Consider the following 23,759-nt stretch of genomic DNA (forward strand, 5'->3'; position numbering starts at 1 on the left):
GTACACCGACCATGAACAATAAGCTTCTGTCCTGTTCAATCTAGAGCATTAATTTGACTCTCAGTTATACTTAAAACTCGGAATCCAGGTTGTTTATAACTGTCCCTGTAGTCCAAGTATTACATGCATTGATTTCCTGGCTTGAGGTGTGCTGCTCGCCAGGTGTACGCATTCCAAGCCTCACAAGAATCTTGGTCGGCTCACTCTTTCATCTGCAGGGGCTGTAAACTTTCCAAAGCAGAGCAAAGCATTCCAAGTCAGAGCTAGTAGTAACAAGAGCATCCAGCTCACAAATACACTTAGCCCAGCAGACGCATTCATGCAACTTCAACTTGAGATGCATTACTTCAGATTCATTACCTTGTGCAATAGTAAGGAAAACTGTTAGCACTGGAGATGCAAAGCAGTTAGAGAGAAAATACATCTTCATGCAGTTGAAAGAAGCAAACAGACACAATAGGAGTTCAGAAAAGCAACATCAGCCAGATTAATGAGCAGCTGTCCAAAGAAGACATGCAACACACACACACACACACACACACACTGCAGTAGAAGAATAGAGACTTATACTTTTTTTCCCCCAACAGTCCCGAAACAGGCAAACCATGATAAGGATTCTTCTTTGTTATTTTATTACAAGGAGCAGAGGCATGATTGATAAGCCTAAGCTCAGAAGTCCTGCCACTGTCACTTTACTACCTATCCAGATATATGACATTTTGACAGCCTGTACTGATTGAACTGGGCTGGGAATCAGCACCAACATTCAGATTAGAGCAGAAATGAATACACTGGAGCAAAATGAAAAGATTCAGTTCATTTTCCATCCAAAGCCTGCTCCTGACAATTCTTTGTCGACTTTCATTTGCCAGCCCTTCATCTTCTTCTGCAAAATGCAAGTACTACCTTCACATTCCTCACACAGATAAACAAGTAGTTCTCAGAACAAAGCCTTTAAAGTCCTGGATTTAAGAGGGAAAAAAATAACAACTGCTGAACACCCCCCACCCGTCCTCTGTAGCAGTTAGGATCAGATACGTTCTGACACCTCCTTTCAGCCAGTTAATGAGAAATAAGTTCTTCAAAGGCCAACAGAAGCAATGCAAAATAGCTCTTCTTTTCTCTCTATAAAAGAAGAGAGTCTAGGAATTTGTTACTTTCCTTCGCTGAACAGGAGATACTCGATGTAAGCAGGAAAGTTCAAATTCCACAGCTTTGCAGTCCTTGAGTAAATTGCTATGCAAACCACAATTAGAAGCTATGCAAAGTAATTCTTCCTTTGTCTATGCCTAGGAAAGTCTAGGAATTTGTTACTTTCTTTTGCTGAAACTGGAGGCACTTGATGTAATCAGGAAAGTTCAAATCCCACAGCTTTGCAATCCTCAGATAAATTGCTATGCAAACCACGCAGTATTTTCTCAGCCTTCTTAGCATGCCCGCCCTTGAAGACAAATTTGCACAATATTGGTGATGACACTCGGGTTGCAGCCTTTGAACCCTGTGGTTATTTGAAGTTCTGCACATTTAAAACTAGCCCCTGCGCCTTCCTCTCTGTGATGCCTACACAATGCAGTGCTGGTTGTTCTCTGAACAATTCGAAAGGGTTCGAAATCTTGCTGCACTGGCCTGCAGAGAAGATCCTCTGTTAAGCAATGTTAATGAGCGCCCAGGAGCTGGCCTGCCTTCTTAATGCATACTGCAGCACCAGGGATGCAGCGCTCAGGAAAGGTTTCCGCCTCCCTTCTTTGATAAAGCCTGGCCAAAGGGTGATTGACTCCCCAAATTCAAGCCGCAGCCTCTGTCTTGTTCAGGGAGTCTCTCGTTGTACTGGACAATTTCTTTTCCACTCCACGAGCAGGCAAAAGGACCGCGCTATTTTCCCAGGCAGGCATGTGTGTGTCTCTTTCAAAAAGCTGCAGCAGACTGCTTTGTCTAAAGGCGGCTAGCTAGCTCCACACTTGCTGCATCTCTTCTTCTCCCAGTGGCTGTGCCCTTCCCTCTCTCCTCGTGCCCACACCCCTCCCAGCAGAAGCAGTGATCAGATTTCAGAACAGAAGCTGGCAAAGGAGAGGAACATAAGCCTCCGTAATACCTACTTTAAATGTACAGAAGGGATTCAATGAGCCTGAGCTACACCGTTTGGTTTTACAGTGTAAAGCTGACATAATCTGTTAGGATTAATTTATCGGGGTAAACTGAAGAAACATCCCGATTCAGAAAGTAGGTACAGTTGAAAGCAGGTAAAGGGGAATTAGACAGAAACATACAAAGCTATCTCTGTCCACTGAACCTTGTGTACTCGTATGCGAAAACTGCTGGGCTGGGAATTTTTAATAAGGTTTTTGCCTCTATTAAGTGTGATGATGTAACACAAGGATAAAAGGTATGCTTTCCAAAACTGTGGGGGGGGGGGAACGGAACACAGCTTGCTTACAGAGAACAAGCACTGACAGCATCAAACGGTCCTACTTTGATAACAGATTTTATAACCTTCAGAGGGAACTAGCAAAGAATTAGGCACACTGTCTTGAATATCAGCAAAAGAGACAACTGTATTACCGTTACAAGGAGAATTGTGCAGATGCACAATGTTTGCGTATAGAAGATGTATGTGAAAGGGACAACTTGTTTAGGTAATCTCAACCCATGATGTCTATGCAAAACCAACTATAACGGTTAATTCCTGTGCAAATATATCATGAGGGATTGTAACTGCTTAATCTTTAGGTAGAATGATTTTGACAAGCAAAAGTAGTTATTATTTAAATTCATGGCTGTAAACCATGATAGGACTAAGACTACTGCAGGGACTATTTAATACTTTTTTGACATATGCCAAACTATAATGAACAGGATGCATATTAATTTTATTTTTCGGACAGGAAAGTTCAGACAGTCAGGAAATGGCAACAGAATAGAAAACACTGCTGTCAAACTTAATTAGATAAAGTGGATTTTAAAGTTGTAGAATGAAAACTGAAATAAAACCTGATCTAGAAGGACTTCTAAAATAATTGTTTAAATGTTTTTAAAATGTACTTTACTAGCAGTTTCCCATATGAATTCTATGTTCAGTTGTAAACTCTTTAGAACTATTTGTAATCACACAATACTGTGATTAATGGTGTGATTTAAGCTTCACCGAGTCTAATTAATACATAAAGAATTCTGGTTAATAAACACAAAAGAGTATACTCTATCAGGTTTTTATTCAACACTCTGAGCGAACATTCACTGTCTTCACTGGAATATTATGTGAAGTTTTAAATAATTTTTTTTAAAAAACCTCCATTAGTAGCAGGTTAAATGTTTCCTGTATCTGTTGATCAAGTGCTAGTCTGCGGCCCGGGGGTTGGGAACTCCTGCTGTAAAGCACTATGGAACAGTATGTAAGTGTTTTACCGGTAGTGCTATTGCTAATTGCTATTGCTTGTGATGGGACAGATTTCATACTTTAGGAAAACTTAGACCCCATCTATATGGGGAAAGTTTTTATTGAATAGTACACAAATCATAAATCCCAGTGGAAAGCAACAAATGTCTACAACTTGTTCAGCTAAAGGCTTCCACGTATTTTAGTAAAATAAAATCAAGATCAATAATAATATTGGTGTTGACATCTGTCTAGGAAGTCCTAATGTATTTAATTCAAAAAATCTGGGTGTCTGATTATTGTGGGGAGGTGCCTCCAAGTCAGCCTTGATTCCTGGGGGAATGCCTAGACAAATCTCTGCAATTTTCTTGGTAAGGGTTTGGATACGGTTTGCCATTCCCTGCTTCTTAGAACCGTGATGGAGTAACTGGCCGAAAGTCACTCAGATGGCTTTGAGCTTAAGGCAGGATTAGAAATCAGTCTTCCAATTTCTAGACTGGTACTTTAACCATTACATAAAACTGGCTCTCTATGTCTGATAATAGGCACAACAAACAGCTTTATCACATAAATGAAGGTCCACTTCAGCAGAGAAATAAAACTCAACCCTGAGAAAGAATTATATGTATGCAGAAGTACTGAATTCCTTGACACGTGAAGTGGTAAAAAGGGAAGTAAAGAAGAAGAGGTATGCCAAAGGGATGAGAAAAGGAGAAGTGAAACAGAATTACCTTTGATTAAAAAGATGGAGGTAAAGAGGACCAATCAGATGCAGCACAACACCGCAGTTTTGAATGCTAGGTAATTCTTACATCACTTTATACACAACTTTTGAAACTTTGGGAACTAGCTCAGCATGCTGGAAGTTGACCCTAAATATCATCGGATTCATTTTACAAATTTAGAAAGACAACAAACTACAATAGAGATCATAGATTCTGGTTTTTCTAAGAAAAACATTGCTCATTCAAGTAAAACAGCTAACAGTTTCTCTGAATCCTGGAAATGATGAACAGAAGGGAAAGGGGAGTAACTACATGACTTCTATCTAAAATAATACCTCCAAGAAAAAAATTAGTACAGGTAGTCCTCCACTTATAACAGTTCATTTAGTGACTGTTCAAAGCTACAATGGCACTGAAAAAGTGACATGACCATTTTTCACACTTATGACCATTGCAGCATCCCCACGGTCACATGATCAAAATTCAGATGCTTGGCAACTGACTCACATTTATAATGGTTGCAGTGTCCCAGGGTCATGTAATCACCTTTTGTGAGCTTCTGTCAAGCAAAGTTAATGGGGAAGCCATATTCACTTAACAACTGTGTTACTAACTTAACAATTGCAGTGATTCACTTAACAACTGTGGCAAGAAAGGTCCTAAAAATGGGGCAAAACTCACTTAACAAATGTCTCACTCAGCAACAGAAATTTTGGGCTCCGCTGTGGTTGTAAATCGAGGACTACCTATACTTCATTCTGCCTTATAAAAATGCAACCCAGCCACATGCCCATTTCAAGTATCCGTTTTATCAGTATTTAATTCTAAGGAGCCATTGTTGTGGAATGAAAGCTAATCAATCATCTGCTTCCCTCACCATACAATTATAGCAGTCAATTAGGACATCTTGTAACGTGGAACTGGCAACAAAGCAGATGCCTAATGTCTGCAGAACACTCTGCATGCCTACAACTACGTGCCAATATTGGAAGGGCCAGTATATTTTCTGCAACGCCACCCACACTTTGGCCACAGGAGAAAGCAAAACAAAACAGGTGAAGATCAAAAGGCTGTTGTTTGTACAATAGTTCCAGATAATAAAAAGTATGTCATCTGCATAGGAAGACAGACACCTTGGAATAACTGCTCAATTGCATTTAGAGATGGCTGTCAGATATAAAACATACCTTTGTACCAAATGGATACCATAAGAGTGTATTGAGGGAAAGGATGTTAAGCGACTTCATCTGAATGTATAGTATGGGGCATATATTTAACCTGGTTGGATTTCCATAGTGAAGCAAACTTTGAAGACCACCTGAAAGCTGCAATTAACTTAAAGTGCAGATGATTGCCTACTAATGATTGGCACTCACAACTGTTACTTCATTATAATGATCATGTGAGCCCTCCACTGGTACCAATAGGTTTCAAATTGCATATGTATGCAATTACTTACCAAGATGCATTAAGGACCACCTTCTTTAACCAAAGTTAATTTGTTCAAATTAAAATGTCCCAGGAGAAACTATTAGAGATGCCCCATTTTTGTGATGTGAAGGGTGCTGAGACCAGACACACTACTTTTTAGTTATGGTACCAATGATGTGGAACACCCTCTACTTAGGAGTGAAATTGGTCTGATTGGTAATGGACTTCCAGAAACTAAGTTTTCTGAAAGCCTTTAGGGAGTCACATTGATAAATAATAATAAAATAGATAATATAAAACACACATATAGTAGTGGCCAAAATTGTGGAAACCTTTTGGGAAAAGTGTATTTTCTAAAACTAGCTGATAACACCACTTTTTTTTGGAGTAGTACCATAAAATTATATATCAATGGAAAGATAATTTAATCAAGAATGTAATGCAATAACTTTTATGAAGGATTTGCTATTAGAATAGCAGTGACAGCATAAAGAAAAGTGAAACACATAGAAAAAATGAGATATACAAAAATTATCACCATAGAAAAAATGAGATATACAAAAATTATCATGTCAGTTAATACTTAATTGGGTAACCTCTAGCATGAATTAAGGTCTTACAACGTCATTCCATGAAGTGAACCAAGTCTTTTAGTTCTGCAGCTGCTATAATGTGAAACCAAGATTGAATAATTGCTTCTATTAACTGGGTTTTATTGCTGGGTTGCTTCTGCCTAACAAGTTTCTTTAGTCGTCTGCATAGATTTTCAATTGGGTTAAGGTCTGGGCTATTTCCAGGCCATTCCAGCAGTGGAATATGATTATCTTTAAACTCCCCCCTCCTCCCAAAAATGGTGTTATTAGCCATCAAACCTCAAAACTACACTTTTCCCAAAAGATTTCCACAATTTTGGCCGCTACTGTATAACATTAAATAAATAGTTAAAACTGCATTAATAGTTTTGGTAGTAATGTATGTTTCATAATTATGTAAGACACAGGACATTCAGTAAAAATAAACAAAATCATATTTATACTACATTTTTAGTTCCCAACTACAGGTATTTTCAGATGAAGAACTCCTAGAACTATCAATTAAAAGGCACTGTGGAACTATTCCAATTCCTGAACAAAATTCAATTGGTAAGAAAAAAGACTTAGTTAGAAGACATCAGAGGATTGCAATTCACTTGGAATCACATTGAAAGTCCCAGGACAAAGCAGGACTAGAAGCTCTCTTATTCATTGACAAAGAAATCCTTTATGCCAGTGATAAGATTAAAAATGACTGGCTGCAGCTTTAAAATATCTGTAAACACGAAGCATTTTCCCAAGGTCAGTAATATAAAAAAATTTAATTAGACTGTTAATAAACTGCCTCATTCTGCAACAGGCCAAATGGCGCTACGAAATGACCTAAGGTAGCCATAATACATCACTGTTTGCAAAACTTTGAGAGTAATCAATTTCTCCAGCAGAGCAAATTCTACTGTTGAAATTGGCAACATCATATTATGTAGCATTATGTATTAGCTCAATTCACAACAGAGGTTATTATTCAAATATGCCCACTACTCCCTCCCTAACGAATGCCTGAAGTGAAGCTGAAATTATGTATCTGCTTCCAAATGTAGACTATGTAGCTACTCTTCTGGTACTTCTTCAGTCAAATAAGATGGATCTGATTACAATGAAAGTGCTGGAATGCTAAATTCCAGCAATGAAAAACCTGTCAGAAAAGAGGCAGTAATGTCTAAAGAGGCTTGTGCAACAATTTATCTTGATGTTATGTACCCTGCTTACATCTTCAAGCACCAGACTGTCATACGGGTAAGCAGCAATTGATATAATCTCTCTGGGGCTTGTGAATATATCCAGTCCAATGAATCTGGATTCCTAAACTAGAAGATTCTCTATTTGGAAGGGTCCACTAGATGCAGTGTTTTACAAACTGGATCCATAGGTAGCACAAAGGAGGAATACATTATTACCACTCATGACAACCATTTGTTTTCATGTTAAAACAACAAGAAAAACCTGAATCCAGCTGCTTTGTTAAAACTCTAAAATAGTTTTATTGAAATCAGACAGTCAATGTCAATAAAATCATATTACAAATGGCAATTAAGAACCTGCTCTTTTCACTGGTTCAAAAATACAGTCAAGGCAAAGATGGTGGCTAGATTGCACAAGAACCCTAATCTTACCTTCAAAACAGATCTAATCAAGATCTGCTTCAGGGCTGCCATATACCTACAGAGCAGGGGTGAAATCCAGCAGGTTCTGACAGGTTCTGGAGAACCGGTAGCGGAAATTTTGAGTAGTTTAGAGAACCGGCAAATACCACCTCTGGCTGGCCCCAGAGTGGGGTGGAAATGGAGATTTTGCAATATCCTTCCCCCAGGAGTGGGGAGGGAAGGGGGATTTTGCAGTAGCCTTCCCCTGCCACGCCCACCAAGCCACACCACACCCACCAAGCCACGCCCACAGAACCGGTAGTAAAAAATTTGGGATTTTACCACTGCTACAGAGGAATTGAGGTTTGTGCTGAATGATAAGTTAAGGCAGGGAGCTACAGGCAGAATGGACCACGGTAGATATGTGCATATTCAGTACATATTGACAAAGATAATTACTAAGATAATAGTGAAAACATACATAAAACATTCATTGCTATGTGGTCAACTAGAGATTTGCAGCTTTGGAACCTCTAATACTCATGTGTCCCGTACCCTTCTCTCCCCCCACCCCAATAATGCTGTTCTGCTCCAAGAGAATGCCTGAGCTATTGTGGCTATCATTCAATCCCAAAGTGACTCATATGTTCAAGAATAGATCTGCTTTCTTGAATATACAGTAGTTGCTACCTCTTAACTGATATTTCAAGGCTTGTTTGGGGCTGAGAGAACTCTATTTATTTTGTCTAAGGTAATGAAGAAAATCTGACAAGTCAGATCCCACTTTTGTTATCCAAGAACCAATTTCCTTTCTCGGTATTAAAATAGATCATTCACCAGTGACTTAAAAAAAAACCCGTATTGAGAATCTACATCTGGAAAATGCGCAGATAAAAATATTCCCTTACTGGGCTATGACACCCAAATTTGTGAATAAATGGACTTTAATTATTCCGCCCCCCCCACCCCACCCCCATGAAGAAAGAGAACAAAAGGTGAAGAACATGAAAATCATCAAAATTCTTGGAAAATTTCTTCTTTAAACTATCGTAGGAATATTAATTATTGTAAGAAATATACATAGATCTGTATGTTTATTTGTACTAAGCAAAATGGGAAAATACCTAGGTTATTGATCTAGAAATAGGACTCAAAAGATGCTCCACTTTAAACAGCCAAGTAGAATAATGATGAGCAATTTTTATGGCAGCATAATAAAATCTTGCAAGGACAGGGGAAAATGTACAGGTAATTCTCGACTCACAACCATTTGCTCAGCGACTATACAACCACAGTCCAAAAATGACAACCACCGCATCACCATAGTAACAGTATCAAAATTCTGATGCTTGGGAATCAGTTATGTATTTACAATAGTTGCAGCATCACATGGTCATGTGATCATCATTTGCAACCTTTCCAGCTGGCTTTCGACAAGCAAAATCATTGGGGAAAGCCAGATTCACTTAATAACTGTGTGATTCGATTAACAATTGTAGTAATTCACTTAACAAATTTTGGGGGGGAAAGTCATAAAATCAATCACCTAACAACCACCTTGCTTAGCTATGGAAATTATGATCCCAATTGTGGTCATAATTTAAGGGCCATCTGTAAATCATTTTGAAAAATTGCTGAAATCTAATTAAATCTTATGAGATAGTTAAATCTTACAACATTTTGACACTTTTGAACTTCCAACATTTTGCTGTTCTCACCAAAATCCTAGTTGGCTTAATGACTATTTGCAAAAACTTTCAATGAAGATGTAGTAGTCCACACATAAAAACAGGAGACTGTCAGTTATTGATCTATTAGTTTCTAGCAAGTAGTACTAATTCCATGAGCTCATTAAAAGAAAAGAAAAAAAAAATAGAAACAAGCACAACTGTAGAAACTGTATCAAAAAAAATTCTACCAGTTATACAAGCAAATTCCTCATTCAAACCCACATCAATTTCAATGTTCAAAATTTTATATAAGGCTAAACAATTTGGTATTTCTGAAGCATGAAGTAATAAGTATTGGAGGTAATTTATGTTCCAGTGCTGGTGGGAATTCAGCTGCTCCTGATTAAGCACCCTCTGAAAGAACTGAGAAGAATGTCAGGGACAAAGCTGGAAAATACAGTTCTCCTAATCTATTTTTTTTTCTATGTGTTGATTACACTTTTGAAGGAGCGGGGGCTGCAACCAGCCCTTCATTCATTTTCCAAATTGTATTTTCTCTCTAATCATCAATGATGCTATTTTTGCTTATGCATGCTGACGGTTGAAGCTGAATCGACTTATGATATGAAAAGATGTGACTTTCATAGCAAATATTAATATCTTCCAGAAGAGTCCAGATTAAAGTACCAAACAATTGATGATGGAATCAAAACTGGAACCATACATTTGAGAAATTCAGTTCAGTCCAGTAAATCTAACAGTTCAGAGTTGTACTAGACACTGCTAATTACATGAAATACTTAATATAATCTGAAAGGAATGTGTAATACTCTGGGTCACCCAGGCGAGGCAAGATATAATACATTTCATGATATAGGTACTTGCTCTGTATTACTTGGAGTTCTCAAATTCCATCAAATGCCTCAAATTACACAAAGCTATTTCTCCACTGATAAGTACTGTATGAAAAAAGCTGTTTTTCTTGGAATGCTCTGTATGACTGCTTAGCTGTATCAGAGCAATAGAATGTGAGTTGAATTATATGTTCCTCCCTCATATTATCTATTTGTAAAAGAATCTGAAATACCAACTGTAGTAGAATAAAAAAAGTGAGATACTTACTGTATTTTTTGGAGTATAAGATGCACCTTTTTCCCCCCTAAAAGGGGGTGAAAATTTAGGTGCGTCTTATACACCAAATGTAGCTCCGCCCACCACTGGCCCCCACTCTTTGGCCTCTGCCTCCCAGCAGTTTACCTCCTTGCAGCAAACAGCAAGAAGAAACAGCTCGTTTCAGCTTCAGCACAGCCTAATTAGCACAAGTTGATTGGATCGGCCTCCCGACTTTCAGCTGTTTTGCTCTCAGCTGTTTTGCAAGGGCCCCTGCTGCTTGCTGCAAGCAGGTAAATTGCTGGGAGCAGATTTTTTTTCTCTTGTGCTAATTGAATGATTAGCATTAGCATGATTAGCACATTTTTGTTTATGCTGAAAACAAAAATGAAAGTAAAGCAGGCTATTTGCTGTTTGCTGCAATGAGGCAAAATTGCTGGGAGGCAGAGGCAGACACAGATTTCTTTGGTGCGTCTTATAGTACGGAGCGTCTTATACTCCAAAAAATACAGTAAATACATTTATAAACAACTTGAAAAGTTGTAGGCAGTCAATAGCCTCCCAAAATTTCCAGGGATAATAATTATTGAACTTCAACAGAAGACAATAGCATATACTTAGGGTTTGAGCACATTTGTTAATATCAGTCTGGGTACAAGAAGTAAAATAAAGCATCATATTATTACATGAAATATTGGTGACATATATATGGTAACATATACTGTAACAAACAAGTTTAACAGTTTCATGCATTTTTTTCAGTCAACGCTTTGTTATGATGAGCATGCAAATACCTTCAGTTAGCCATGCATTATACATAATAATGTGATTCTTCTGGAAATGTGATTCTTATAGCAAAAAAAAAAATCTCCTAGAGTAGATTCAGGTCTCAAAAGAAATGCCTATGAAAAAATACCACTGTATGCACTGTACAGAACAATAAAAACTTCTAACTGAAAGCTATACGTCAAAATTCACATTGCAGAGTAACAGTTAAGTCTTATGAAAATATGAAAAACATTCTGAATTGGGTCAGAGCTCTAATCCAGCATTTTGTTCTACAGAGTTCCTAAATAGATGGCTCTGAGAAAATACCAAGCAGGAAACCACAACAATATTTGTCACCAACTGTGCTCCCCAACAGTATTCAGAAGCATACTGAATAAATTTTGTAGCAATTCCATAATACGTTCAATATCCCTTCCACTATTTTTAATAAACTAATTTTACCAGGAGGCTGATCTGTAGTTTTTCAGTTGTGTAATGGAACTCTTAAAGCGTTACATGGGTTGTTCTATTGCAACGTATCAGAAAAGGTAGAAGGAAAGAAAAGAAGATGGCCAGAGGTAAGTCGATGGGCTCAATGGGTGCACTGTTGGAAGATCTGAAGGGCCAAGCTGGGGATAGATCACTCTGGAGAAAATCAATCTATGTAGTTGTTAAGAATCAACATGAATTGATGGCACATAATCAGTAAATGGAAGAATAATAATGTATTGGCTGTTCTATTAAGATATAGTTCACTGAATCATTTCTGGAGTCTAGAAATCAGATGAAACATTGAATTTGTTTCTTCACTCAGTACTACATACTTAACTTCCATATTGTCTGCTATAAACTAAACAATTCTGGCTATTTTTAAAGTATTAAAGAGGTTTTTTAAAATCTCTTATGGACCAACCTTTTTTCATTTTAAATAAACTGAAGCTGGAATCCCTAAATATTTTGTGGCTTTTTTTTTTCTTTTTGGTTTTTTCATTCCTGACTTATCATAAAAACTTATAATTTAAATCTTGGTTTTTGGTGAGGAAAACAAGGGGAAAAAATTCTGCCTCTGCCTACCAGCATCCATTGAGCTTATTGCCGCCTCTGCACATTGCGTTTTTGGCCTCCGTGCATCGGGTTTTCGGCCTACGCACACTCCGTTTTAGACCCATTCCAGGCTGCCAGGATCACCACAGCACATCGCTGCCAATCACCACTTCCACGTGTCAAGTTTTTGGCCTCCACATGGCCCATTTTTGGCCTCCGTGAGTCGCATTTTCGGCCGGTTCCAGGTGCCATTGCTGATCCCCACCACCTGTAACCAGCCAAAAATGTGAGGGACGGAGGCCAAAAATGGGGCATGGGGAGGCCAAAAATGTGACGTGTGGAGGTGGTGATCGATGGCGATGTGCTGTGGCAATTCCTGCAGCCTGGAATGGGTCTAAAATGGAGCATGCTAAGGCCAAAAATGTGACATGTGGAGGCCAAAAATGGCCAAAGTGTGGGGGCTGGTGAGTGGGTGGGGCTTCAGCAACATTTGGTGTATAAGATGCAGCACAATTTTCATCCACTTTTAGGAGGGGGGAAAGTGCATCTTATACTCCAAAAAGTATGGTACATTTTTAAAGAAAACTAGAGTCATTTATAACTCCTACATGACTATGGTACCTAGAGTAAAACATTACATGGACTGTACAGAACACAATTTTGGCTCAAAAGTTACATAAATATGTATTCAATTGAAGCAGATATAGGCTGATTATCTTCCTCTGCTTTTGTAATAGCTCATGCATTAAAACAGCTCTTCCACTTGAGACTGGACTTTTTTTTTAAAAAGGGCAGTGTCAAAATTCTGCATAAATTATTATGTAAAAGTGAAATTTTCAGAGTATTTTTTCTATACTGATTATACAAATATATATTACTGAAAATGTTATTATATTCTTTCTGTAGATTATTAAATGATACTAATATTACAATAATCCTTATGATCTTTATTCTTATTCACATAATTTATTCTAGTTTAAAAATTATTCAACATCAGTTAACTTTTTTTAACACAAGAATTTCTAATTTAACTTGTTGCAACATCATGTGCATAAAGCTACCTACCTACAGCTATAGAAATAGGGTGTTTCAAGATAGAGAGAGCTCTATGACCAGAGGGAGAATTCCTGTGACAAAACAGCTTAACATTACAGTTTCAATTTCAGCATAAAGATGAGCTGTAAATCAATATAAATTTGATAACAGAATAGTTGGCATTATCCTGTATGTTGTATTGAATGCCATAGTTATTGTTATCTGCCAGATGGACGTAAGTTGTCAATATACTTTAATGTGTTCCTAGCTTTCAGGAAATGAGTTTATTCTCTTGAAGCTAATTGTGTTGATCTGAGAAAAAATTTGGAGATTGATGGTTGAACTTTGCAGCTGTGGTAGTTGTGTTTCAGTCTCTGGATAATGGTTCATTACTATAGTTCAGAATGACAGTCTTGGAGAATTATTATACCAGAAAAAGAAAAAAAATCTCTAAAATGTGCCCATTTGCAAGAGAATGAACATATATTCTCTAAAGCTGAAGCTGAATCTCCAAGATGGGGAAATTCAGATTGTGATGAAGCTGTATGTTGCATACTGACATTCTTGCCTAATAGAAAGATAGAAGATATCATGTGGCCATCTAAATCAACAGAAAGTGCTAGATTTGTGTCAGCAGTTGTGATATACTTTGGTACTAGTGAAGTGGGGAATGTAATTGTGAAGTCCTAGAAGGCTTCATAACTTGGATAGATTTCAAGGAGGTCTGTAAACTTACATGGGAATAATTATAATTTGATTTACATGAACTGCTATCTGAAATTTAGTTTCAGATAATGACATGGATGACTAAAGTACATATGTTACTACAATACACATCTGCTATTAATATTCTGATTGTATTTGTCTATTATTAGTTTCTTTGTTAATACAATCTGTAGCTATGCATTTTATTTTTTGCATTGAAATACATTTTTCTGAGAAGAAGTTTGTAGGTTTTACCAAATCCTCAAAGAGACGCAACAGCACAAAAATGATAGGAACGAAGTCATAGATATTAAGAAGTTTAAAATCCATCCTTTAAAGTGTTCTCTCAACACCACTGGTTTCATGTGCAAGGCCAGTTAAAAAGATGAAACTCAGTACTTTATGTCCTGTCTGTGGGCCTTCCATAGTTGGCTACTGTGACAACATAATATTAGACTAAATTGGCCTTTCATACAATCCAGTATGATTCCATTGATGTTTTTATTCAACTTTCATCAAAATCCATTTCCAATCGAGGTTAGATAAATGTTGGCCCAACTCTCTTCCTATGCTAAGTGGGACTACATCTGATAGACATAAGGTGTTATTCTGTAATAGATCTAATTGAATAAAAGTCATCAAGCTTCATTGCATATTTAATAAGTTTTGCCCTTATTTCTCTCTCTTTATTCTCTTATTTTCCTAGCCATATTTGTAAGTTACAGATGAAAAAACTTTCTTCCACAAGCAGAATTTTCTCTCTCTTCTCTGATCTGCAACCGCCATCCCATCCACCTTGAAAGTCTTCCCTCTATCTCCTTTTGGAAGCAAATACCAGCTCCTTAGAGCCTTGCTTACCCATGTTTTCCCTTTTAGGAAAAGGGAGAAACAAACAAAGGCAGATCTCAACTGTTACAGCTGAAAGTCCATTTAAAATCACTGATCCAGAATTATCTAAAAAGGAAAGTAAGGGATGAGTAATGCCAACTGTCCCAGAGAAGACTGCAAACAGATGTCTTTAAGCAGCTTTTTTCTTCTGGCAGCCTTCTGGGAGAAGACTTCAGGAACATGTAGCCTTTCTAAGTATTACAACTAGTGCTGAGAAAGCAATCTGGGCTTTTGGATAGATTTTTGTTCCTCATTTGTGCATGCATTTTAATTTCTGTTGTGCAAAGTGTTTAGTACAAAATACAGTATCTGATTGCAGTAATGTACTTCATTAAATTAAATTAAGCCTTGTGGCATTTCTCCAATCTGGAAACACAGAATAGTTATTTGAAATATTTTATCTGGAACCTTGGAAATAGGAGAACACCAAACATAGAAACATGGCTTGCAAAACTAAAATCCCCAAATAGCTTAAACTTACTGCATTGGCTTTCGGTTTTTTTTTTCTTTTGAATGCAAACACAAATAACGGTGACTGTCTGAGACAAAACTCACTCATATCTATCTACAATTCAAAATAGTACCTGACATTCTTTGCTGTTCCTGTGAAAAGTCAATGCCTTCGCCAATGGAACTCATGATTTTCTCGATCTGAAAAATACATTAAACATTAGTAAACATTTTTTCACAAAAAAATGCAACCGGAGTAGAGCAACTTTTAATTGCAAAAGAAAAGTTATTTGTTCAAAAGAAACTTTTTATGTCATCTTCAAAAATAATGTATGTATGATCAGTATTAGAGAAAGAAGTCTACAGAAGGTCTTTCTAAGCTAGCTACTGAATTCCCATTTATGATTTGGTTAAAAATATGAATGGAACAATCATTTTGAATGTTCAAAATATGTAATCCTTCTACTTACAAAGAACACACTATTACAGCTAAGGAGAGATTTCAAGGCACAGATCCCAATACCAAATTGCTTCAACTAAAAGCTTGCAAAAGCATTAACATAAGTTGTAACAAATGTACAAAAAGTAGCAGCTTTGTGAACCACCCAGAGTTGTTGGGAGTTGGGTAGCAAAGAAATGCAATAATAAGTAAAATTTTAAAAAAGAGCATATTGGGGAATATTTCAACAATCAAGAAGAGAAAGACCACTCAAGTCAGACTGAATAAACTGCGGGATCATCTAGAATTTCCTAACCATTAAGAACTCAAAAAAAAGGAAACAGTAGTTAGAATGGTTTTTAAATAAGACAAATAAAAAATTAGGAAACTACTTCCACAGGCAGTCTTGAAGGCCAAGGACCTCCCACGGAGTCTAATGTAAACCAATAAAAGAACCACATCAATTGCATGCTCAGAAATTTTCAAATATTCTCCAAGTTAAGATGCACTAACAGTAGAAACAAGAGATTTGTTTCTTAGATGCAAAAAGTTATATGGAAAAGGAAAACTAAATTTGGAAATACACATTCCAGATAGGATTTGAGATTAAATTGGAATTGTTTCTAATAATTGCATGCCTACGGACATCAAACCTTTTTTCTTTCTAACCAGCCCCTTTCATCTCCAAATTTAGCTTCTAAACATTTTGGGAAAGACCCACAATGTCTTTTACTTCTCCCCCCCCTCTCTCAACTTGATTCTACAAAGCAACAATACTAAGCACAAAATCAGAATTAAGTGAATTTCGCAGAGGTTTAGAAAAAAGCTTCAGATCCCTACCACAAGAAATTTTGCAAGCATCTAATGTCACGGGACCCTCATAACTAGTGAAGAAAACACACCAACACAAAGAAAGCACAAATTAATTGCACAACTAAGCAACCGTAGCACCAGACTGGTTCCCAGCAGAACAAAGCTTTGCGAGTTTCTTACATTGTAGAAAGACTGAACTTCGGAGTCATCAGGCACTTGCTCCTGAAACTGCTGGGAAAGAGCAAAACATGTTTTCCAAAAGAATTAAATCAAATGAAATATAATTCTATTTAAGAGAAAATATAAAGCAAGGGACAAGAAGAGTTTTCCATAATTTCACATTAAAAAAAAATTTTTCTTTGCTTCATTCTAAGCACTTTCCTGACCTTAAGCCCTCATTCTTCTGGCTCAGACATAATTTGAATGTCACAATTGGCTGACTTCACGCACATCTCTCCAACAACATAGTTTACACATTACACCAAACTAAACCAAACCCATCTTATATTTTAACATGATGCAATTACATTTATCCACATTGCCATGGTTTGCCTTACAAAATAGTATGCAAGTATGGCAGTACAGTAATAGAAATAGATTGCAAAAGATAAAGACATTTCTTTCTCAACTTGACTGTAACAAATTTAATCTAGTTTCTACCAGAATTGAAGGCTTGCTTTGTGGAAAGAGTGATGAAGAAAGGTAAGAAACTTTGATGACAGCTTATCAGAAGGACTTTCGTGGACTTTATATGGCGTTTATACAGATGTCAGTAAATACACATACATGGACTTCCTCATAAATCTAGAATTTATCTCATTCTCTTATTCTCACTCTCTGCACAAACATATTTGCTGGCCTACATGTATCCTGTATACTGTCCAAAATTTGTGAAGTGATTTATTCATCAAACTAGAATTTCTTTCTTTTGTCTCTTTATTGAAGCTTCCAGTCTATCTGAAATTCTGATTTTACACAGCCTTCCCAAATCTCATGCATTCCAAAAATGTTGGGCTTTAATTGCCCAGTCAGCCTTGCTAAAATAGTGTCAAGATTACAAATGGAGGTAGACCAAATAGAAAATATAAAGCCTAACTTGTGCAAATTGAAATGTTTTTTTACTACTCATGCCAAGTACATTTGGAAGCAAATGTCTATGGAGATTCAAAGCCATCTAGGTCATGGTTGTCCCAAAGATATTTTTTCAAAAGGCAATTGGACTTCTTTTGTTTTCTTCTCTTGAAGTTTAGCTTCTCATCCAATATCCTCATCCTCATCTTTGGAACTTATCAATAGTTCCAAGAAGGTTCCATATGCATTTGCACTCTTCAAATGACTCTGAGGGCACAGATAAACTTCCAAGTGGCCACAATGACTCTCAAAGAGAGTGCTAATGACCAGATGACTGCAAGGAATATTAATCCTTCTATTCTCCACCATTCAGTCAAAACTGAAGAAGCTTCTTGGATAAGAAGCAAAACGTCTTCAAGGGAAAAAACAAAGAAACTCCAGTTGCCTTTTGAAAAAGCACCTTTGGGACAAGCAAGACAAATGATTCCATTTTCTCATTTTTCTCATGCAAACTCTATATTAATTACATGTTAATAGTTCAAATGAGAGTTATTAAAATTTTAACCTTCCATTAAAGACATATTTTACTTCATTTTTTAACTTACATACAAATATTATAATGTTGTAAGGCACTTGGAAATGACAAGGCAGTAAAGCTATGTTTAAACAAATACTCTCAGTTTAAGTAGCACAATAATAGTAATAGCTGAAAGAGGCAAAAGGAGATTATCGTAACTGAAAAACCTTGTGAAACCTCAAAATCTTGTGGAACCCCATTTCTTTAGCCAGAAGCACACTTGAGACATTTTTTTAATACTTAATTTATTCCGATATCTCTGACATTCGTCATTTTTAAAGGCATTTCAAGGAGGGCAAGGGAAGCAAGGCAAAGATTTACAAACACTATGAAGTTCAGGTAAGCTTAAGGCCTTTTTATGCAGAGTCATTTTTAGCTGATTTTAAAGGTCCAAGTAAATAGTCCATCTTGGTAAAAGTAACAGCTCTGATCTTCTGTCTGTTTGATAAATCCTATTATGCATCCTGAACATGCAAGCTCTGCAGCATTTAAATCTAAAAAAAATCCATTGATTTACAACAGCTGTGCTCTTCCTTTTGTTGAAATATGGCCACTTGCCAAAAGGCTTCATTCAATGCCACCACCCACCCATCCACAGAAAAAAAAGAAAGAAAGAAAATGAAGAAGCTTGAATTCCTCTTTGCTGGAAAATAATCTGCCATATTAGTTAATATATTTTGGATTTTTTTTCTATTTTACTTCCTTCATTAAATAGTTACCAGTTCTTGTTAATTTATTTCAGAGGTGTTTTTAGACTAGAATATACATTGATGAACTTCTATGAAGTAAAAAGTATAGGATTTCCTCTCTCAGCAGGTTAATTTAATTTGATGTAATAATTGGAAGAGCAAAAAAGCAACATTCCTCCCGTTCATTGTTCCAACCAAAACTCAAACAGACCCTCTTCCAGTCAGTGAGCTTCCATTAACACCTAAGGTTAAAAGACAACTATCTCCTTAACACACAAGCTACATACTTAAAAGAAAACTTCCTTGTAGGTATATTTACAGTATTTTAAAAGTTTGCAACAGGCCTGAGATGTGTGACACAGAACTCATGGTCCCTGATCACTAGCAATCCAATTAACAGTATCTGATATTTATCCAGCTATCATTTTCAATCTATTATCATGCCATAAGAACAAGGAACAGAACTCTGTGCCAAATATGATACTCTCTCTCAGGGGTGAAATGCTACCAGTTCAGACTGGTTCGCCCAAACTGGTAGTAATAAAAGCTACTGATTCGGGTGTACCAGTAGTAAAAAATGTTACTGATTCGGATGAAGCGGTATTTCTGACACAGCTGTGCCGTGCGATTTATATTTGCTAGAAAGCAGGTTTGAGGTTTGATGGCTAATAACACCTCTTTCTTTCTTTCTTTCTTTCTTTCTTTCTTTCTTTCTTTCTTTCTTTCTTTCTTTCTTTCTTTCTTTCTTTCTTTCTTTCTTTTTTGGGGAGTTTCAAGATAATCATATTCCACTGCTGGAATGGCCTGGGAATAGCCCAGACCTTAACCCAATTGAAAATCTATGGAGCCGACTAAAGAAACTTGTTAGTCAGAAGCGACCCAGCAATAAATCCCAGTTAATAGAAGCAATCATTCAATCTTGGTTTCACATTATAACAGCTGCAGAACTAAAAGACTTGGTTCACTCCATGGGAAGACATTGTAAGGTCGTAATTCATGCTAGTCAATAGTTAATTCCAACTATTAACTGATGTGATAATTTTTGTATATTTCATTTTTTCTACATATTTTACTTTTCTTCTTTATACTGTAACTGCTATTCTAATAACAAATCCTTCATAAAAGTTATTGCATTACATTCTTGATTAAATTATCTTTCCATTGATATATAATTTTATGGTACTACTCCAAAAAAAAGTGATGTTATTAGCTAGTTTTAGAAAATACACTTTTCCCAAAAGATTTCCACAATTTTGGCCACTACTGTAGTATCAATCTGTGGACAGAATCCTCCCCAATCAATACCAACTGGCATTGGCCTTAAATGAAAGAGACACACCAGCACAACACTATACTGTCCACTATCAATTCTCTGAGCCAATCCAGAAGAATATCATGATCAATGCTATCAAAAACCATTGAGAGGTAAAGTAGGGCAAGCATAGATGCACTTACCCCAATCCTGCCCAAACACTAGAATATAAATAGAGAGTGAACCCCACTCCTTACTAGCACTAATGATGTTATCTAGTTTGGGTAATGAAATGTCTACAAGAAAGCTACTAAGCTAGGAGAGCACCAATGACTCGTCACTCTTTTGGCCAATTTAATTTAGTAGTTCTCATATCTATGGGCCTTGTTTAAACATTACTGGAAAAGTTACAAATAAATTGTATTACATATGTGTATAAGGAAGATATCAAAACTATGTTCTGTATAGATGTGAAATGAAAAAATGAAAAAAGTAAGTTTCTACATTGAGGCAAGAAAAACAAAATGCACAGGTACAGTATACGTGGTACCTTGCTCAACAGTGGTGACTGTGAGAGGGATTTTGGAGTCCTAGTGGACAATCATTTAAATATGAGCCAGCCGTGTGCTGCAGCTGCCAAAAAAGCCAACACAGTTCTAGGCTGCATAAACAGAGGGATAGAATCAAGATCATGTGAAGTGTTAATACCACTTTATAATGCCTTGGTAAGGCCACACTTGGAATACTGCATCCAATTTTGGTCACCACGATGTAAAAAAAGATGTTGAGACTCTAGAAAGAGTGCAGAGAAGAGCAACAAAGATGATTAGGGGACTTGAGTATAAAACATATAAAAAATGGTTGCTGGAACTGGGTATGAAAAGAAGGTGACATGATAGCAGTGTTCTGATATCTCAGGGGTTGCCACACAGAAGAGGGAGTCAAGCTATTCTCCAAAGTATCTGAAGGTAGAACAAGAAGTAATAGGTGAAAATTAATCAAGGACAGAAACAACTTAGAACTAAGGAGAAATTTCCTGACAGTTAGAACAATTAATCAGTGGAACAACTTGCTTGCACAAGTTGTGAATGCTCCAGCACTGGAAGTTTTCAAGAAGATATTAGATAACCATTTGTCTGAAGTGGAGTAGGGTTTCTTGCCTAAGCAGGAAGGGGGATTGGACTAGAAGACCTCCAAGGTCCCTTCCAACTTTATTAAATTAAAAAAAGAAAGAAAGATGTGAATCAGCTAGAATTCAAAGGCATAATTACTGGAAAAGAATCCTAGAAAAATGATGTCCATTGGGTCACAAAGGGTCAGAAACACCTGAATAGCACCACATTCATTGCTATTTGGGCCAGTAGGGTAATAGGAAATTTATTTATGATTGTGAAATCTGAGTAATGTTGGTTAAAATAGTAATAATATTATATAATCAGAATAATTACTCCTTATACTATTCTGTGCAATAAGTATTCAAATCAAGGAAATGGTTTTAGGAAAGTCAGAATTATTCATCTGAAGAGAAAGACAAAAATATTTAAAAACCCATACTTTATCTCCATATTTACTATTTAATATTTACATATTTTAAAAATACCCACCCCAATATTCAACGTTCTTGCTTTGAGGGATATTTAATATAGGATATAAAAGGAACAGTTTTTTTAAAGGAGGTGTTTTCCCTATTCTACCATAAGATGGCAATGTTTATTAGTCGAGTTTGAATTTATTATAGTAAAGCCATTGACTGTTGATCTATACAAGAAAAGCAATGTCTATATTTTTCTCTTTTTGAATTTACTTTATTTATCACAGCTATTGGTATCAATCAATACAATAGATTAGATTTCTAACAAATGATTTCTGCTTTATATTCAATTATATTACAAAACTCTAATGAAAATTCTAAAAACTATTATCAGAAAATTTGATAAAAAAACATGATGATCTGTGTAATAGTTGAAATTGATAAACAGCTAATATTAAAGAAAAGAATGTACTTTCACTAGCTAAATAACATTGTATAATATGCCATGTGTTCTTATTCACCTGAGTTTGTATTTATCTACTTTTTAGAATTGCTAAGAACCAGATAATTTTTACTATGTCCTAATGTCAGGGTTCCAAGTAACACTCCCAACGAAAGAAAACTCCGAGGCTTGACTTTCCTCAAAGTTACATTTTATTAGAGATGTTATATTGGCACATCTAGGAAAACTGTAATCTTGAAAGTTTCCAGATTTTCCCCACCCAAAGAAAAGTTAAAGTCCCTACCCAACACCCACAAGTCCATCACATGGTCCAATCAAACATCGTCCCAACTGGAGATGCCTCCCAGTTCCAGCCTTCCAGAGGCAGGGCAAGTTGTCCTTGACTTTCTGAGAAAGGAATGTTATTATGATTGCATGGTATTGGTATTGGTATTGGTATTGGTATTGGTATTGGTATTGGTATTGTATTGTATTGTATTGTATTGTATTGTATTGTATTGTATTGTATTGTATTGTATTGTATTGTATTGTATATATGTGAAACCATAGAACTCAAGGAAGGTGTGCTTTCTTTTTCACATGACTGTACTTGAAAGGAATCTAAGAATTCAAAGTTAAAATAAGTGCAATGGATTCACTGTACTTAAATGTATTGCAAATAAAAGAAACTTATAATATAGATATTCACAATGTCATCCTATACATATTCATAAAATTCTCTAAATTCAGCAGAATTTTTGAAATTATTTCTCCTCAGGGTATTGTTATCAATTTCACAAGTCGTATCACTGTATCTTCCATGCTCTAAAATTAATGATGTATATTATCTGAAAAAAAAACCTGTTGTTCCATGAGAGGGAATCTTCTAATTGTTTCAACAAGAAGCTCATCTTGTTGAAATAATTCAAGCTCATTAGCTGCAAGCACCCTTCCTTTTTGTCCATGAAGTTTACCATTGGAAATATCTGTTTTCAATGGCAAAAGACTCCACACTGAACGATTATCTAACTTTAACTAAAATCACAGGGATATATTCCAGAATAGGGTGACTTGAGGATACCAGTTTCTACAATTTCAGAAATCTGAAACACTATACTTAAGATTTGAGAAATTATCTGACAAACCACACTCTAGTCCTACAAGAAAGTCAACAAGCTGGTGAGTCAGTTACCTTGTGTGCTCCTCATGAGAAGTAACAACCAGGTTAGTTGTCTAGAGAGATCACAATTTTCTAGCCATCGCTTTTCTCAATGTGAGTGGAATTATTAAATTATAGCAGACGTTTGCCACAATAATGAAAATTTACCTGTGATTCACCACAAACCAGCAGATCTGGCATCTTAAATATGTAACACAGCCAGAGAACTCTTCTAAATATTCAGCCAAAGTGAAAACAAGTCCTAATGCAAAGTAATATTGAGTGACAGTGATATGAGAGTGAGCCATATGATTGTTCAAGCTGTTTCTTCTATGTTATCCACTGAGCAGATGATAGGCTGTAATCTCTCTGCCTGAGAGGCACCTATTGTATTTGAGTTTGCAGAGCAAA

At 36.4% G+C, this 23,759-nt stretch overlaps 1 protein-coding gene across 26 annotated transcripts in view; it reads right to left on the minus strand.

The window, feature by feature from the left end:
* Window positions 1-23,759, minus strand: part of ANKS1A (ankyrin repeat and sterile alpha motif domain containing 1A) — a 128,999-nt gene that overhangs the window by 25,993 nt on the left and 79,247 nt on the right. For 13 of the 26 annotated variants that reach the window (XM_087891040.1, XM_087891038.1, XM_087891039.1 and 10 more), the window contains one exon: window positions 15,510-15,576. In XM_087891040.1, the coding sequence (XP_087747166.1) occupies window positions 15,510-15,576 (67 nt within the window). Of the gene's footprint in view, window positions 1-570; window positions 2,028-15,509; window positions 15,577-16,807; window positions 16,859-23,759 lie in introns of those variants that run through there. The other 13 variants (XM_087891037.1, XM_087891033.1, XM_087891034.1 and 10 more) reach the window with 5 other exon arrangements.

This window comes from Pantherophis guttatus, chromosome 3 (assembly GCF_059756535.1).
Source record: "Pantherophis guttatus breed Tessera chromosome 3, ASM5975653v1, whole genome shotgun sequence".
In the NCBI taxonomy this organism is placed as follows: Eukaryota; Metazoa; Chordata; class Lepidosauria; order Squamata; family Colubridae; genus Pantherophis; species Pantherophis guttatus.